General features: G+C 43.7%; 1 protein-coding gene across 1 annotated transcript; it reads left to right on the forward strand.

Annotated features, from left to right (window-relative positions):
- Positions 1-13847: 13847 nt before the first annotated feature.
- Positions 13848-16940, forward strand: AVPR1A (arginine vasopressin receptor 1A; the record flags this gene model as incomplete). Its single annotated transcript, XM_082309151.1, has 2 exons — positions 13848-14856; positions 16657-16940. The coding sequence occupies 2 exons, from the start codon at positions 13848-13850 to the stop codon at positions 16938-16940; spliced, it is 1293 nt and encodes a 430-aa protein (XP_082165277.1).
- Positions 16941-18114: the final 1174 nt, after the last annotated feature.

The following is an 18114-nucleotide window of genomic DNA, read 5'->3' on the forward strand; positions in this document are numbered from 1 at the left end:
AAGTCCTTGTATGTTTTTTTTTTTTTTTACAAACCCAGAAAGATAGGAAATCTATGCAAGAGCAGCAAAGGGAAAATGCTGCATGCGTTTTTTTGGAATGATTGTAAACATTTATTAATTTTGTTTGAGGAAATTAGTTTCCTCAAGAGCTCTCATACAAAACATTTGGATATTGTCACTGTATCACAAGAAAATCTGCAATGTTCCTTAGCAAATGTTAGATAGCACATACACTGGGTGGCTCAGTCTGCCTAGTTTTGTATCCTGTGTGATCCCCTGTTATGCAAATGCTCACTTTGTATCCATAGATCCCAATGCACTTAGAGAAAATTCAATTCACATTCTAGGAAGTGAAACAAAACCACCAAAATTTTAACTTATAGTAAAACCCATTCTGTTTCTTCCTATTGCCCTGCGTATCTGCTTGTTTCACTGCAATGTGCAATATGCACAACAGTTCCTTGGGGATTGTCTTATCATTTGGTTTCAGAAAGGCTAAAGAGATCTGTACGGTCCAACATAATTTTTATCTATGATTATTCTTACTACAGAAGAAATACCCTCATTCTGCACATAAACGAAATCCTTTCAGAAAAATGCTTTTGTTACTAAATGAACCTGGTAACGGACACCTAAGAGAGAATTTTCCTCTTCATGCAGAGCAATCAGGCACTGTTTCTGCAAGATGCACTTCAAAATCAAACTTCTTGCATATCAATGAACTGAACTGAATAAAAGAAAAGTGCATAATAATCCTGTGAAGGACTGCTTAATTAATCCACCAGCCAATACTAATTTGGCCATCTGTCATCTTGAAAGAACATCTATAGTACAATCAAAGAAGCTAGAATTTATGAAGACTAAACCAGTCCTTACTGCACATTCTGAATTTATCTGGAGGAGTTCTCTGCTGATTTCAATAGGAATTGTATTAAGGCTGCCAGGCAGATGAGGATGTATTAATGCAGTGCAGAGTAATTGTATACAAAGTACGTGCAGGAGAAGCATCCAGAGAAGCAAGAAAGAGCAGACCAAATCTTAGTGACCTCTCTGAATGCCTATTCAGGTACATGTCTGTCACTTTGCTGGTTTTAACTAGTGTTCTCCAAAGCATCTATGGAACTGTGTAAGGCAGTCGCTCCAAAGGAGACATTCAAAGAGCTTATTCAGCAAATTAATAGCTGCTCAGAATTTCTGCTGAGGTTAGTTCATGTCAGCTTTCAAAATATAATTTTGTTAATGGGCATTGCTATTCATGCTTAAATTAAAGTGGCATCTTTTACATCATACTACAATTATTAAAGGAGGTTCTTTAACCTAATTGCTGTACTGTGTTTTGGCAAACTCATCTAGGATGTTGCAGTCTAACTGATACCTCTGAGCTGAAGAAATATTGCCAGCTTAGGTATTTGTCTCATCTTGACATTCTGTAGCTGTCCTCTCTTTTCCTGCCTTCCTTGTAGAAACAGGTGTAAGAGAGAAGGTGTAATGAAGAATCACTTTTTTAGCTCTGGAGTTTCTGTGCCATTTTTTTCTCACAGTATTTTGGGAATTGAAAGCTTATATTGATCTCATAGATTTGCTTGATTTTAAAAAGTCTATTTTTGTTATTGTTGTTCTTCTTTCACTAGTTCAGTACCTCCATGGGAAGCTCATGAATATGCAGTCTGTTACTATATATTCACCAGACTTGTAATTTTTGCTCAAGTTAATGGTTATACTGCCTTTATCCTCACAACAGGAAAGTCTTATGATGCTTTAATCTTAGCATTTTCCCTATTCCAATCTTTTACAGTTCTGCTGGAAATTATTAAAACTTAAAATTCTCGTTTAAGTAAGTCCTAACACTTCTAGATTCTTCAGAATGTATAGCAACTTCAGAATAATCTTTCATTAATAATCAAGATCTCAGAGTTTTAAACTTGAGTAGTTGCTCCAAATTTGTAAAGCCCTTGAAAATGTGGCTCTGGGTCTCATCTCTTTGAGTTTGGTAAAAACTTTTTCCTATAGTCTTTTAAAATCTAAAGACTTTCCTAAAAAGTCTTTCAATTCCCTCTCACATTTTCTTGACATAAGAAGCTGATATTGTCTTAAAAAACAGAAAAAGAGCAAAATATGCCTCAAGACCAAAAGTAACTGATTTACAGCCTACTATTTGCAGGTTGCATTCAATTTGCAAATTAATATTTCTCTTACATATTTTTATGAAGCAAATGTTCTCTACTAATATATTTTTCTAAACAAATCATAAAAGAGTATGATATGGAATGTAGCAACGAAATTTGTCATAAAAGCAAAATTTTCAAGTCTGTATATATCAATGAGTTTTATGGGAAAATGAAATATTACCTTCCCAATGCTTAGCCTGTCCTAGTACAATACAAAAGTAAAACTTTTTGGAATTAGTTGGAATAAAATAAGCAATCAAAAATCATGTGAATGCAAGTTATTATAATGTCCAAGCATCAGAATATTTTAGTACAGATCGTAGAAATGTAGAGCTGGGAGAATGTCAAGACCTTAACATTTCCTAGTAAATGAGTCTGATGTCAAACCACAGAATACTGTAACAAAAAGGTCCCACTTCCTTGCTAAAGAGAGGTTTTCCCAAACTGTACATGTGGACTTGCTAAATACTCCTCCTCAGAGCTTCAGCAGTACTCTTTAGTGCCGCACATCGCTGATGAAGCTACTTAGATCTCTACCTTGCAATGTAGTCATGACAAACATGAATTTGCTGTAGGAAACACCCAAGTTGCAAACAGTTTGGGTGCTAATGTGGGCAGGGTGCTATAAACCTTTAATGCTCTTGCTTATGGAATGGCATATGAGAATGAGTAGATGGCACGATGGACCATGAAAATCTGTGGGGTGTTTTAAGATTGATTGTGGCCAGTCCTTCAGGATGAGAAGGAATTGAGATGAAGATTTCTAGGTATTTCAGGTAGTCTTTTCCAGGATTTCTTGTATCCAAAGTATGTGACCAGTGTCTTGTCCAGAATCGCTCACTGGCAATGAATTTCTTTACACCATTCACACATCTGAGTTGCCAGTCACACCTCTAGCAATCACCAACAGCTACATATGTTTATTCCTATGATTTCTAATCTGGACTAGTTTAATACTATGGATGGTATCCAAATCCATTAAGCATAAAGAGTAACAGCATCTTCACATTTAAATACATGACTTAGAGCACTGTCAACATAAGGTTTGTTGGGGACACAGGTTCTGGGACTAGCAGCAGCTGCCTGGATCATCCTTCAGCCTATTCTTTTAGGAAATCAGAGAGTCCCTTCACAACTGTATCACATTACTTTATTTGTTTTTTACTATTCTGTTGTGACACTACTCCAAAAGTGCTGGCAGAGGTAAAAAACTATTTTCCAAGGACTTTAGCTCATATTTTAGGCTCTCATTGATGACTGAGACAGCACTACGCTATCTCATTAGCCTTGGGAGTCTTCCTGAACTTGGGATTATGCTCCCCTGGCCTTTTTTATTCCTGAACTTGTTGCATATGTAAAATAACTTGCAAGTTGGCTGATCAAACCTTTTTCTAGAATTACCAGGTAAATTCATGTGTACCTCTTGCATTACCAGCTCTTAGTTCTTTAGTTTGCCAGATGTAACTCTACTAATTTCAGAGAGCTATCCAAGGCTTCCTTCTGAGAGCTTGAAAGCTGCAATAATTAACAGTTTGAAAAAAAATCTTCTAAAGACCCTTCACTAATCATTAAGACAACAGAATGTAAATTTAAATCATTTAATTACTTGTTGCACTAGGTTCTTTGGTTATAGTAACCCAAAATTAATTTGGGTCATGATTGGGTCATTGCTTCAGTCTGTGAGGTGGCAGCTTGACAGTTCTAAATTCCTTGAAAATGCATTTTAAGCAACTTATCCTTTCTGGTTGTTGATTTTATTATCTTCTGTAGCTACCCTGAAAGTTTAAAGTTTCTCTAGTGAGTTGGCCAGAAAAGACTTCTTAAGAGAAAGACAAAGCTTCTTATTTCTGCTGGTAAGGTGCCTGCTAGTTCCATAAGTCAGAAACGTTTGTTATGCACAAGGTAATAGTGAAGCAGCAGAAGGGGAGGCTCTATTAAAAGGGTGCTACACTAAGTCACACTCCAGGAGGAGCTGTATTCTTACAAGGGCTGAAGACATCGTACCACGTCCAGGAACTGAAAATGGCAGTCTACTCACCTTAATCAATTCAAGGAATTAATAGGTAAGTAACATTAAATCAATGTGAATTTTAACCAGAAATACATTATAAATATTAATTGAAAGTACTAATGTCATAGGCAGTTTAATTACTTTACTAGCAATAGGCAAGAGAATAGGTGTGTTCTGTGGCAGCTGTAGGGATACACTTCTCCCCTGAAATAACAGACTCAGCCTGCTGGGGAAGATCAGATCATCTCTCCTTAACTGGATCTCCTCTCATAATGGTGGTGGTGGTGGTGACGGCAGCAGAAAGAGATGAAGGATGCTGACTTGTTCAAAACAGGGACAAGCATTTCCTTGAACTCACTTGAGATAAGATAGTGATGACCCATATTATTCAGGGTGAAAGAAGTAGAGAAAATCAGGATTCTCACAACTAGGGGCATAAGTGTCAAAAATCAAATACAAGGCTCTATTGCAACGTCGTAGACAGAAGACAGGAAGGACTGAAATAAAGCAACAGCAGCTGATTTAAACACGAAGTCCATAATGTTAAGGAATTTTCTTTCATATGGCATATGCAATTTATTCAGCCTCTGACCTCTCTAAGAACTTGAGCACAAATGTGGTTTTAGATCACATATTTTACTGCCATTCCTGTGGTTATCACGTCTTGAAAGGAACCAGTGCAATGTTTGAAGGCTTGTTCTGGATGGTATTGCTATTGTATTTGTACACGAACTACACTCTTCCTTATACATACTCTCCTGGTAATTCCCAGGGCTTCCCTAGATGAAATACATAACACAGTGATTTCCATATCAGTTAGAAAAGATCCAGAGAAAATCACAACCAGCATGAAATAACGCCATTTACTCTTCAGTAAATGATACAGGCGTTCATGAGAGGCCACTGGGAGCAAACACTGATAGAAGCCTTCCATAAGGTCAGTTCTAGGAAGATTTCATTTTTAGTTTCGGACAAATGCAATTCAAAGTTTTTTCTGCTTTCCTTTTGAAAAGGTTCATATATGAATCCTCCTAGAAGCCGAAGAAAATTTCAGGAAATCTCCATGTGCTGGCTTCTAACTCCAGAATTCTCTTTCAAATTCTCTTTACTCCTCTGCCCTATCTGTATGCAATCTGGATGTATCTACTCTACTACAACCACCTGTGTTCCTCCCTGTACTGCCGGCAGAAAAATTAAATTATAAAAGCTATTTTCTGTAGTCCAAACAAGCCATTTCACATCGTTTACTAATCCTGCTATTGGCAAATTAAGCATAAGCAATGTAATGGCAAAACTTACCAAGAAACCATTAAAAAATGTTTACTCACTGAACATAAAATTATATACTTTGGTTTATAGCTTGGCTCTGTCTCATGGGAGTGCTTTTCCTCTCTTGCCATGCTAGTCCGTTCATTAGTACCTCCTATCCCCTCAAATTTATTGCTTTCTTATCCTTTTTTATCCTAGAAGCACACAAATTTTCCTCTGGTCATAAAAGGAACAAGTAAAATGTTATATGATATAGAGCTGCTGAATATGATGATGAGGGAAGTGCAATGAGAGACTGCTTAAAACTGTCAGCTAGACAACTTGTTTGGAGTGAAAATGATAAGCTGTACTGGTTTTAAGTATAAAGTGAGAATGCCTCAAAGGACCCTTAAGCCACAGTAATTAACATCAGGAAGTTCTCCCTGTCTAAGTACTTGCCATGATACAATTTAACTTACAGCAATTTGCATACTTACACAAAAGTCTTGCCATATTTGACCTAGGGCTGCTAAGTACCATTCTCCACCCACGCTGGGCGCCAAACAGGACTGTCGTGCTTTAACCCCAGCCAGCAACGATGCACCACGCAGCCGCTCGCTCAGTCCCCCCCAGTGGGATGGGGGAGAGAATCAGAAGGGTAAAAGTGAGAAAACTCGTGGGTTGAGATAAAGACAGCTTAATAGGTAAAGCAAAAGCCGTGTGCACAAAGCAAAACAAGGAATTCATTCACTGCTTCCCATCGGCAGGCAGGTGTTCAGCCATCCTCAGGAAAGCAGGGCTCCATCACGTGTAATGGTTACTTGGGAAACGCCAGCACGCCCAATGTCCGTGCCTTCCTTCTTCTTCCCCCAGCTTACATACTGAGCATGACGCCATACGGTATGGAATAGCCCTTGGGCCAGTCTGGGTCAGCTGTCCTGGCTGTGCTCCCTCCCAGCTTCTTGTGCACCTGGCAGAGCACGAGAAGCTGAAAAGTCCTTGACTAGTGTAAATTCTGCTCAGCAAGAATCAAAACATCAGTGTGTTATCAACATTATTCTCATCCTAAATCCAAAACACTGCACTATACCAGCTACTAAGAAGAAAATTAACTCTGTCCCAGCTGAAACCAGGACACACGTGCATTTAAAAAAACAAGGAAGTCAGCAGCCAAGATACTCAATGCACCATCTAAATACCATTAATTATTCCTCCTTTTCCTCTCTGCTTCTTTTGGTCTTCTTCAACCCCCAAATCTACCTCATCACTGTGAGAAACTAAGGTTGAGGCACCAGGGCATCACTGCTGTGCCCGTGCCTGAGACGCAGGGCTGCCTCTCATCACCCTGCTTGGATTCTCCTTTTACATTCTCACACGTTACCCTACAGACTCTGCTCCAAGATCCATCTACCTCCCTGCCCTGTATTTCAGCTTTCTTCTCTCTGACTTTCAATGTCCGATCCTTCTCTGCCCTCCTCAATACCACTCTGGAGAAGCCTGAGCAGAGGAGAGTCTGTGCTATCATCTGCGTTGCCAGCTTGTTGCTGGCTCGGGTAGGGACAGCAGATGTGATAAGAGAAGACATACTGGAAGCAGATAGGGAATGTGCTCTTTGCTTCTTCTGCATGTTGAACACGCTGCATGCCACAGCTCAGGTTGAAGAGCGCAATGCACCTGCAGCCTTCAGGATCCTAAACTCAAGCGTTAAGGCAATGATGAACCATAGTCTGTATTGCCAGGTCTCATCCATTCAAGGAATTTATCGCACAGCTGCAAGGACTAGAACAATTTATACACTACACATTATATGTGGATTTGAAGAAGCCTGTGCCAGTCCATACAATTATCAAAGTTTTGTGTAGAGCTGTGGTAATCATGGACTGGAGCCCTTTTCTTTTGGAGACGTACTAGGAGGCACAATGATGGCCATGAGCGAAACTGGGATAACATCAAGTGTGAGCTCTACTGAGCCAGCTGGACTGCACACCCTGTTCCTCCCTAGAGGTTTCCTCAGGCAGCGATGCAAAGCACCATGCCAATAAAGCAGTGTCAGAAAATTCCACCTACAATATGGAAATGATAAAAAAATACCCTTGGGCATATCAGTACCTCTTTCCATCTCCCTCAACCTTTTAACTTTTGACCAGCGATATGTGTTGGAATGAAAAAAAGCTTTTCCCCAAACCCATTATACAGACACTTATGAAAAACTTCAGTTTTGACAAACTGCCATTTTAATGAAAAAACATTTTGATTAAAGCATTTTTGCTCTGTTCCAGAGAGGATTGGGCTTTAGACTGAGAGGACAGTCTCACAGAGGATGGTCCCATAGAAACGGGAACAATGAATGTCCCATAAGCATCCATAAGACTAGCTGGCATTTGGACCTCCTCCAGTCTGTTAGAAAGACTGGATTCTATTTCTCAATAAAGCAGTGATAAAATGACTGTGGTGCTAGCACCCCGAACTACCAAGCTTGTGAGAATGCAGCTGCCACAATATTTTCAGCACAGATTATTTGCATGGTGTTTTCTTTACATTAATGCTTGCATCAGTATTCTGCATCAATCATCAATATTCCATATCGGCAGACTCTTCAAAATGATCACCATGAGAATACTGACATACATGGTTTCAAAACCAGTTAATTTTAAAATGCTTTAGAATGTGTTTCTTAAGGATAGCTACTAAAATAAATTTTGTCATAATCAGAAGCATTATTCCCTTTATTCCGTAAATGCTAAGTGGCTCTGTCTTTCAATTAGAATTATGAAGCAGCAACACTCTGCCAGCGTATTCTCAAATACAGTACGCTTTCAGGTTTTGGCATAGTTCTGCGATAAATAAGTCAATTTTGTACAATGACTAGCTTCTATCAAATATCTTGAACCATTTCCTAGAATCAGTTGATAGTGTCATTGTCAGTTGCAGTTAAATCCCTCAGAAAAATTATGATGTCATGCATACATTATCTGTATTCCTTCAGGCAACTATCAATGCCTGAAGATAATTTTTACTAGTATTAAATATTTTTGTACGAGAGTCACATCTCACTATGGCAAGTGTTTTCTAAGAAGAAATCACATGAATAAACCGTAAGTGTTCATTTCACTTTTTTATTACTGATTACTCTTGCCACCAAACGCTGTAAAATATTTTCCTTTGGTTTGGCTTAGCGTATGTTAACTAGGAGAGAACACAAAAACCATTATTAAATTTCCCCTAGATGAATCAAAACTTGTAAAAGGCATAAGGAAGCATAAGGTAGGTGTTAACGCGGTGATATAAGCAGTAGGTTACAAATGGAATGAAACTCTAGATAGGAGTAATTTAAGAACTGGCTCAAGGCATACTAAAGATCATCAAGGAGAGCCTTTAATGTCTCTGCAATAAGAGAACTGAGAGATACAACTGATTATGTGCTTAAAGCAAAAACACTGATGCGGTATCTGCAGAAGTGGAAAATGTATATTGAGCCTCTTTCAGGTCTGGAAAGTCTGAGGTTGTACCATTTCACAAGGTAGATTCAAGACGAGTAAGCTCAGTTCTGAAGTTTTCCTTTTCTGCCAACAACAGCATTGAACGAATCCGTAGATTTATGCCCCGATGATTTTAATCCTTCAGATTAAATGAGAGATTGCTGGCTGAGGCTCTGCTTAAACTGTCTCGGGCAGATTTTGTTGTGCCTTGGACGTGCCGAAAGTCTGAACAATGTGACACAACGAGAAAAGCAGGAGCTTTCTCCGTGGTTTTTGGTATGTTCCTTCCACGAGATTATAAACGTGCAAAGGCCCATCGTCCCTCCAAATGCCTGTTTCCTTTGCTGCCTTGAAATCCGGACAGGCTGGGAAGCTGCTGTGTTAACAGTTCTGCAAGGGAATGGTTGAACTCTCTGACTCCCAAAGGCCCTGATTGCTATCAGCCAGGTCAGCAAGGCTGCAACGAAGGAGAAGAAGGGCGACATGCTGCTTCTTCTGGTGACATTTAGGCGTATAGGCTGCTCTATGGTACTGCTTTAAACATCACACTCAACCGCCAGTATGGAAAGAGAGAAATGCAGTAAGACAGGGATGGTCAGATACAGTTGCCTATGTGTAAAAATACTAGAATCTGGACCTGGATGGGGTTTTAGTTAATAAGCAAAGGAAAACTTGGAGCATAATCTTAAGGCTCTGTGTTTCCTGGCCACTTCTAGACATTTCCAGACAATGAACTGGGCTTTTGCAAACCTAATCCTGAGGGTTAACCCTGAAGGCCTGTCTCCTATGGCAGATTTCTTATTTCTATGTTTTCCAGAGTGGGAGTTGGCCCTCAGTCTTACTCACTTCTTGATCTTGTACTACAGCCTTTTCAGAACCTTGAATTCAGACTTGTAATCTGTTATGAGTGTGGTTTGGGGGAAATTCTCTGCTTAGTTTTGCTCTGGTAGCCAAAAAGCTAGACCAATACAGGTTGTAAACAAGGCATTTTTTCAGGAGGCTGTATCGAGTCCCAGAGGTCCTCCTGCTTGCCTTCCGCTGACGTTTCCTTCCCGGGGATGGCAAATGGATGGGGCGTCTGCTTGCCTCCCTGGTGTCCCCAGCATTTCCCATACTTGCTTCCCATAGCTGTGATTTTAAAAGTTGGGATCTGCAGCATCTAAGTCTTGTGGCTCTGGGAAGGGCTATCAAACTCAGCCTTACTTACTAAATAGTGTATGTGGAAGGGAGCGATACGGATACTTCAAACTTGGAGACAGATCACAGGAGACAACTGTTCATATCTATGTAGATGTTTTATGTGCTATTTGATAAGACAGCTGAATCCTCTACAAATAAACAGGCCTCCTTTTTTTAGCAGTGCTTTAACCCTCATCCTGCATGAGGAATTTATTTGATAAAAAACTTGACCTTCTTTTTATGCTTATATTGCTTTTTTGCAACTCTAACAACTAGAACAACTCTACCAAACGTGGCAATCATGTTTTGACTACGAGTAGCTACAATCCCAAACTGTCAGTTTTCCTGAAGAAGATTATGCTGAAAGCCCCCTACTTTTTGGTGAAAAGTTATCTTGCAGAATACAAATCCTCATCAATTTCCCAGGATTAAAATCCTGAGCCTTTGACTTGCTTAAAGCATTTCTTTAGCCATGGAAGAAGAGACTAAGACTGTCTAAAGGCAGCAAAAGTCACCACCACAACAGCAGGAATAAATGGAAAACAGCTGCATTTGGCAACAAACCAGATGATCATGTTCCGATTAGGGTCTTGAGTATCTTATAGAAGGCATTCAGACATCAATTAATTCAACATAAAGAAAGATATCTGGCAACCTTTAAGCACTTTTACAGAAACCTGTATGCCAACAGAGAATACGCTAGAAACCCTTGCCATCCTTAGACGTTTTTATAGAAAGCTCCATGCCTAGCGAGAACAAATAAAGGCTTCTTGTAACAGCAACCTCAATTTTCTTTACTGAGACTTCAGCTCCAAGCTGAGCTCCAGGTGAATCACAGGGCAAAGGTGTTCGCTTTCTCTAGCAGCCTTCCCAGTGACAATTTTTCTCTTTAGAAGGGTATTCTACAAGTTTTCCGTTAACTGCTTTTCCCCCCAAGTTGCTCTCCATGTTACAGCTTTCCGTGGGCAGAGGAACCCTCTCCATGTCTGGACAGATAGGAGAGCATTACTCGTTCAGCTTCCTAAAAGGACACCTGCTCAGAAAACTGAAAACTCTACTGATTAATTTGAACGACAGCATTTTATCTAAGCCTTCCCCTACCTACACACCGATACTGTTAGAATTAAGCAAACAAGATCAGACTAGATGCTGATTAAACTAGTATTGAAACCTCAAGAGACCTGAATTTACTTACTAACTAGAGCAGGACATGTTTGCAGTTCTAGGTATAAATAAAACTCCCTGCTGAATTACCTAGGTCTGTTGAAAGAAACAAATTTGCAACAGCCTGGTTAGATATATTATTTGTAAAAACAGCCATATTGACTAATTTGGGGAATGGAAAAAAAAGGCATAAGGACTAGCCCTAGGTTACTTCTGTCTGACAAAGTACAGTGCAGCAAAAATCAGTAACAATTTCATGCCTAACATTGCATGTAATCACGAGGTGCAGCCTAGTGCAACAATGCTGAGGCAGGTTTCCAGCTCTTCGCTCTGGAAACATTCTTACAAACACTATTCAGAGCAACCCAGCATGGGTTGGGAAGGGATGTATGAGATGATGTGGGCTTGACAAACTCTCGGTACTCTGAACTAGCAAAATCACCCTTATCTTATTGTCTGGCTGCTATAAATATGTCTTTCTTACACCTGAAATTTTCACCTCTTCCATGAATGGAATGATATACCCAGCAGCGAATAGAGCTTTATGATCCTTACATGGTTTGCGCAGCAGAAAACCTGTTGGAAGAGTTTCCCGAGTGACACCATTCACTTACACAGCATTCAGCTCCTGTAAAGCGCATCAGAGAGACAGGCGAGGAATTCATACAGGCAGGGTATGATGCTTTGCATGTGAGAGAGGCCTTGGTAGCTGTGTGGTATTGTGAGATTTGTGATATGTGCCTTTAATTTCCCGCTGTATTTGACCTGAAACCTATAGTCACACACATTGCTGAGTTGTGTGGTTCATACAGTTTCCGAGGTCTAATACAATGTATGGCTAAGGTAACATTATAGATCTGTTGTTGAAAAGCTGGGACACTCCGCGTGTGTGTGTGTGAATGTGAGCTTGACTTACAAGGTTTTTGTCTCCACAAAGTTTTAATCTCTTACCAATACCTTCAGTAATGTTCACAACATAAGATGGAATAGGCACTAAGCTGTGAATAATGCACTGAACTGTTCATAAAAAATAGGCTTTGGAACAAAGGCACCTTTAAAGCAATAAGTTTACTGGAAACTTAGGACACCCACATTTTTTGTCTGTATTCCAGGTTTTGGTCGGGTTTTTTTGCAGCTTTTTAGAGAAAAGCTCATGCCAGTTATTTGCACTGTTGGAGCAGGTGCCCGCCCAGACTACTGCCACTGACCCCCAAGCAAAGGGTGGGCGGTGGCAGGCTGGCCTGGGTGTCCGTACCCTCTGACAGGCTAGAACAAACCCAGAAAAAGGCAAAAAGCCTAGGATAAAGCCTTGCACAATTCCAGCATGCCCGCAAGCATATCATCTTCTTGTATTTTAAGCTGGAAGACTCTTCTGGAGTCAAAACTTTTGGAAACCTCTTTTTAGTCAAAGAAGCAAGATTTACTCTTTAATTCTTCACCCTTTTTCCTTCTCCCTGCAAAACCAGTAGGAAAAATCCCACATATTTTTTGCAACTAAATTTAACTGCAACCATGTATGAGCAGACCCAGAGAGTTTTATTAAAAACAAAGCAGGATTGGCATCTAACGTAATACTTCTTTCTTGTAATCGTACGCATTTTTGTGTGACTGAAGGAAATGGTTTCTAAACAAAGGGTCAAATTCAGGTTCTGGTGAAATCAGGTGTAAATCCACACTCCCGGCAATGGGACCAGAATTTGCACCAAGTCCACTCTACCAAGATGAAGAAAACTCTTCAGCTCAAACATGCTTAAAACAGAGGTTTAATTGACCCACTGCCAGGAATTCGCTAGGAAATGAGATTTTGATTGTACTTGCAGAAACACGATTTTTAGACCTGTATGCTAACATCTGGAGGACATTTATTGTCCTAGACGAAATCCTGAAACCTTTAAAAACACTAGGTTTAGTGAGTTGCTTGCAAACTCTGTGTCATTTTTTCTAATCATTCGCTCTGCTGGGGTTTATCCCAGCAGGGCTGTGAAATGCCAAGGGCCCAGATGGGATCTCCCAGAGCCAACCCAGCACTTCTTACGGACCAGCCCCTCTGCCTTGGGTAGAAGCGGGCTCGGGGGTGCGTGGATCGATACCGACAGACCTCCACCTTCTCTGCGTGGTTACGGCAACAGTTTTATTCTCCATTAAACTTTTAAGTGCTGCTTTAAGAGGCCGTGAGGGAGCCCTCCGGCCGCAACGTTTCAGCCGGAGCAGCTCCTCCCGCTGCCCCGTGTGGCTTCCCCGCCCGGCCGGGCCTCGGGGAGGCAGGGCAGGGGTGGCGGAGCCCCTTCTCCCCCTCGGAGCCGCGCTCTCCGGGCGGCGCGGCCCCGGTGCCTCGGCGGGGCGCTCCCCTCCGCGGGCGGGCGGGGGCGGCGGCGGCGGCGGCGGCCGGGGGAAGGAGGGGGCTGGCGTCAGGCGCCGGGCAGCCACTGGCACGGAGCTCCCCCCTCGCCTCGCCTCGCCTCGCCTCCCGCGGCGGGGGATAAAGGCGCCTGGCCCGGCGCTCCGCGCCGCCGGAGCGGGGAGGCGGCGGGCAGCGGCGGCGGCCGCCGAGCGGGGGTCGGGTCGGGCCGGGCCGGGCCCCGCCGCGCAGCCCCCTCCATGCGCCTCGCCGGCGGGGCCGGCTCCGCCCGGGCGGCGCCCTCGCCCGGGAACGGCAGCCGGTGGCGAGCGGCGGAGGCCGGCGGCGGCGGCGGCAGCAGCCCCAGCCCCGAGGCGTGGTCGGGGTCGCCCAACGGCAGCCTGGGCGGCTGGGACCCCTTCGGGCGGGACGAGGAGCTGGCCAAGCTGGAGATCGCCGTGCTGGCCGTCACCTTCGCCGTGGCGGTGGTGGGCAACGGCAGCGTGCTGCTGGCCCTGCGGCGCACGCCGCGCAAGGCGTCCCGCATGCACCTCTTCATCCGCCACCTCAGCCTGGCCGACCTGGTGGTGGCCTTCTTCCAGGTGCTGCCCCAGCTCTGCTGGGAGGTGACCCACCGCTTCCACGGCCCCGACGGGCTCTGCCGGGTGGTCAAGCACTTGCAGGTCTTCGGCATGTTCGCCTCGGCGTACATGCTGGTGGCCATGACCGCCGACCGCTACATCGCCGTCTGCCACCCGCTGAAGACGCTGCAGCAGCCCACCAAGCGCTCCTACGGGATGATCGCGGCCGCCTGGGCGCTCAGCCTGCTGCTCAGCACCCCGCAGTACTTCATCTTCTCCCTCAGCGAGGTGGAGCGCGGCTCGCAGGTCTACGACTGCTGGGCGCACTTCATCATGCCCTGGGGACCCCGCGCCTACGTCACCTGGATCACCGGCGGCATCTTCGTCGCGCCCGTCCTCATCCTCGTCACCTGCTACGGCTTCATCTGCTACCACATCTGGCGCAACGTCAGGGGCAAGACGCGGCCGGGGGAGGCGGCGGCGGGCGGCGGGCGGCGGGCGGGCGGCGGCGGCCCGCGGCGGGGACTGCTGCTCGCCCCCTGTGTCAGCAGCGTCAAGACCATCTCCCGCGCCAAGATCCGCACCGTCAAGATGACCTTCGTCATCGTCTCGGCCTACGTCGTCTGCTGGGCGCCCTTCTTCACCATCCAGATGTGGTCCGTCTGGGACCAGCGCTTCCCCTGGGTCGGTAGGTGACGGGGGGCCCCGGCGGGCACCGGGAGGGCACACGCCGCCTGGCACACGCCGCCGCTTTTCCCCCGGCCGCACCGGCACTCGCGGGGGTCCGCCGGGGGCGCAGCCGGCCGTCCCGAGTCTCGCTGAACGAGCCCCTGCCCGCCGGGGCCGAGCGGCTAAAAGCCCCCCGCCCCGCAGGCGCCGTCGTGCTGCGAGGCGAGCAAGCCCTCGGGGCCACCGCCGCCCCCGGGGCCGCCCCGCCGGCACCGCTCGCCCTCCCGGACGGGGCGGCCCCGGGGGGCTGCGGCGCGGAGCCCGCGGCCCTGGGCTCCCCCTGTCCCGGGAGCAGCCGGGGCCGAGCGGCCGCTGGCGGCGGCGGGGCCCCCGGGAAGGGCAGCGGCCGCTGCGTCCTCGGCCAGAGCGAAACGGGCGGGTGGGGACTGAAGTATTGGCTGCCTTAATTTGAACCAGCAACCTTTTCTTCCGTTTGCAGCTGCCGATGAATAAAACTTCAGAAACCTTTGGTGTTATTATTAAGCATACGCACATGTATGTCACGAGTAATTATACGAGCAGGGAACTTACTAAGGCTGCTTTCCTGTAACTGCTTTGCGTGTGCCTTCCCTGCTGTCTAATAATGGGGTTGAGCACACCTGAACCCTTCCTCTCAATAAGGCAGTCACCTCTGAGTAGCTCCTTTAGCCAGCCACAAGTTCTCATTAAACAGTGGCGATTTAGTGTTTCAGAGACACCTGTCCCTCAGTTAAATCTGGCTGAAAATAACTGGTGAGTTTAAAAGTTACTACATAGGGAATGACAGGCAGCATAGTAACATATACCCCGTTTCCCCATAATGAAAAAGATGCAAATCAAAATGTTGGAATTCATAATTTCTTGCTATTCTTTTAATATCCCCAAATCATCACTTACTGTAGTGAGAGCATTGATTGCGCCTAATATGGGACTAAAGTCAAGCCTAAAATGCCGGTCTCTACAGAGAAATAAAGACTTGCAGTAGACAAATAGATTTTTTTCTTTTTAGTTCAAAAGAAATGCAAACCTAAGTGAACAGATGGGTATTTGGTAGGTTTGTTTGAAGAGATTCTTTAAATCTATGGAACCACGTAACACAGCAATTATATTTCTTTAGAGATTCAATATTTACAAAGAAATGTCACTAATAATAATTGGTTAGACTAAATATATATTTAGCGTATTTGAAAATTTAACTAGTTATTGAAGGTAGAAGACCATAACTGTTTTATTGCGTAGTGCTAACTTCCATTTTTCCCTTAAGAGAAATTTGTTCAACCTCTGAAATCCATATTTGATTCACAAGCCAGTGGTTACTTGAGCATTCAACACTCTTCAGCATGCAAATGTATACAGCAAAATTCAGTATTATTGAAAGCAGTGGGAAATCAGTGGGAATTTTGCCATTGCCTCCCAGGGTAACCAATTTTTAAAACAAAATTCTGAATAAAAACTGTTCAGTATTTAAAGCACGAGCTTATCAACACATGGATAAACATCAGTGGAAATGGGACTAAAGCATTATTTTGGATAGATTGGCCCATAACTTCTGTCACAGCTTTTTGAAGTCTGTTCAGACCAATTCCCATTGACTTCAGTGGCCTTACATAAATAAGAACTTTCCTGATTATGTCCTCATTATTCATTCCAAATGCTGCCGCTGCTCAACTTTTAGAACTAGAATTATGCAGGGAAATAAGTCCAACAGTTGACGAAACAATTGACTGAACGGTACGAATGTTCTTTTGAGGATTAAACTGCTTTATCCCCCCCTCCCCAGATTCTGAAAACACTGCGACTACCGTCACGGCTCTGTTGGCCAGTCTGAACAGTTGCTGTAACCCATGGATCTACATGTTCTTCAGCGGGCACCTCCTGCAAGACTGCGTACAGAGCTTCCCTTGCTGCCAAAAAATAAAGCAAACACTGAGTAAAGAAGATTCAAACAGCAACAGCAGGCGACAGACTTCTTTTACCAACAACAGAAGCCCAACCCACACTTTGAACACCTGGAGAGAGTCGCCCCACTCCAAATCGACCAGCTTCATCCCCATTCCAACCTGAGACAGGCCCTGGGGCGGGCAGGGCTTGCAGCCCCATAACAGCGCTGGGGAGGGTTACGGCACAGCACTTTACGCTGGTCGAAGGCACCAGTCATTGTAACAAGGAATGACTAAGATGGCCATAAGACCAAACGTGCCCCATTGCTTGATAAGCTATTCTGCAGCGTGTAAATTATTTTCTGAAAGGTATTTAGGACTTGGGCTACTGATCGGGAAGGCGTGACAACAATAAAGCAATTATTTTTCTAAATAGAATTTATTATTTTAATTTTTTTTTGTTTCTAAAATATTAAGTGCATTGTTTGCTTGTTGTTCAAAACAGTAAAAATAGTGGAGTTGGCACGTGTTGGGGTAACCACTCTCTAGTGTCAATGCCTAAAACTTCTCATGATTGTCCGATTAAGTCACAGGGAAAGAAGATGATATGAGGAAGATCACAATTTAGTCTTACACACAAAAAGAGAAGAGTTGGGAGAGAGTCCTGACTGTCCAGATAAGGAACGTGGTTGGACAGGCTCTGAGTTCTTGGGAATTTAACTGATCACACTGCTTTATCTTGGAAAGGTCCAGCAAGGTCAGTGCTGTCAATGCTTTATGTGTATTGTGGAGTTTCATTTTTAGGGTGACATTTCCTCTTCCCTTCATGTTGATGGAAGTTATACAGCGTATTTTTTTTTCGGTGTTGTTGCACCTACCTTGATTTTTTAAACTAATTTTAAAAAATACATTGATAAATAAGTGTGATAAGCTATGACTAACTCAGCACTAACAAACAGATACACCAAGAAAACTCATCATGACTACCAGTACCACTTGCTCTATGGGTAAGAATTGCATCTTTTCTTTTTAATTCACTAAGACATCTAGGATCAAGCCAAGGTTGTCAAGCAAATAGCCCCATAAATTCAGGAGAATGTGGCCATTTGGTAAGAGCTGAAGAATCAGTATATTCCAAGACACAGATCTGAGACTCAAAAGTCTTCTGGGAATATATAAAAATTGTCAGTGTTGTTGGTTTGGGTTATTTTTGGCAGATCATGACAATATAGTCTTCGAAATTGGCAGTAAACTGCAATAAAAAGTCATCACAACACATTTACTAATTATAAAGCATTCAAGGTGTGCTTGTTTTCACTGCAATGCATGCCAAGTCAAATGTAGTTCCTACAGCTTGT

The sequence above is a fragment of the Platalea leucorodia genome (assembly GCF_965183815.1).
Source record: "Platalea leucorodia genome assembly, chromosome: 4".
In the NCBI taxonomy this organism is placed as follows: domain Eukaryota; kingdom Metazoa; phylum Chordata; class Aves; order Pelecaniformes; family Threskiornithidae; genus Platalea; species Platalea leucorodia.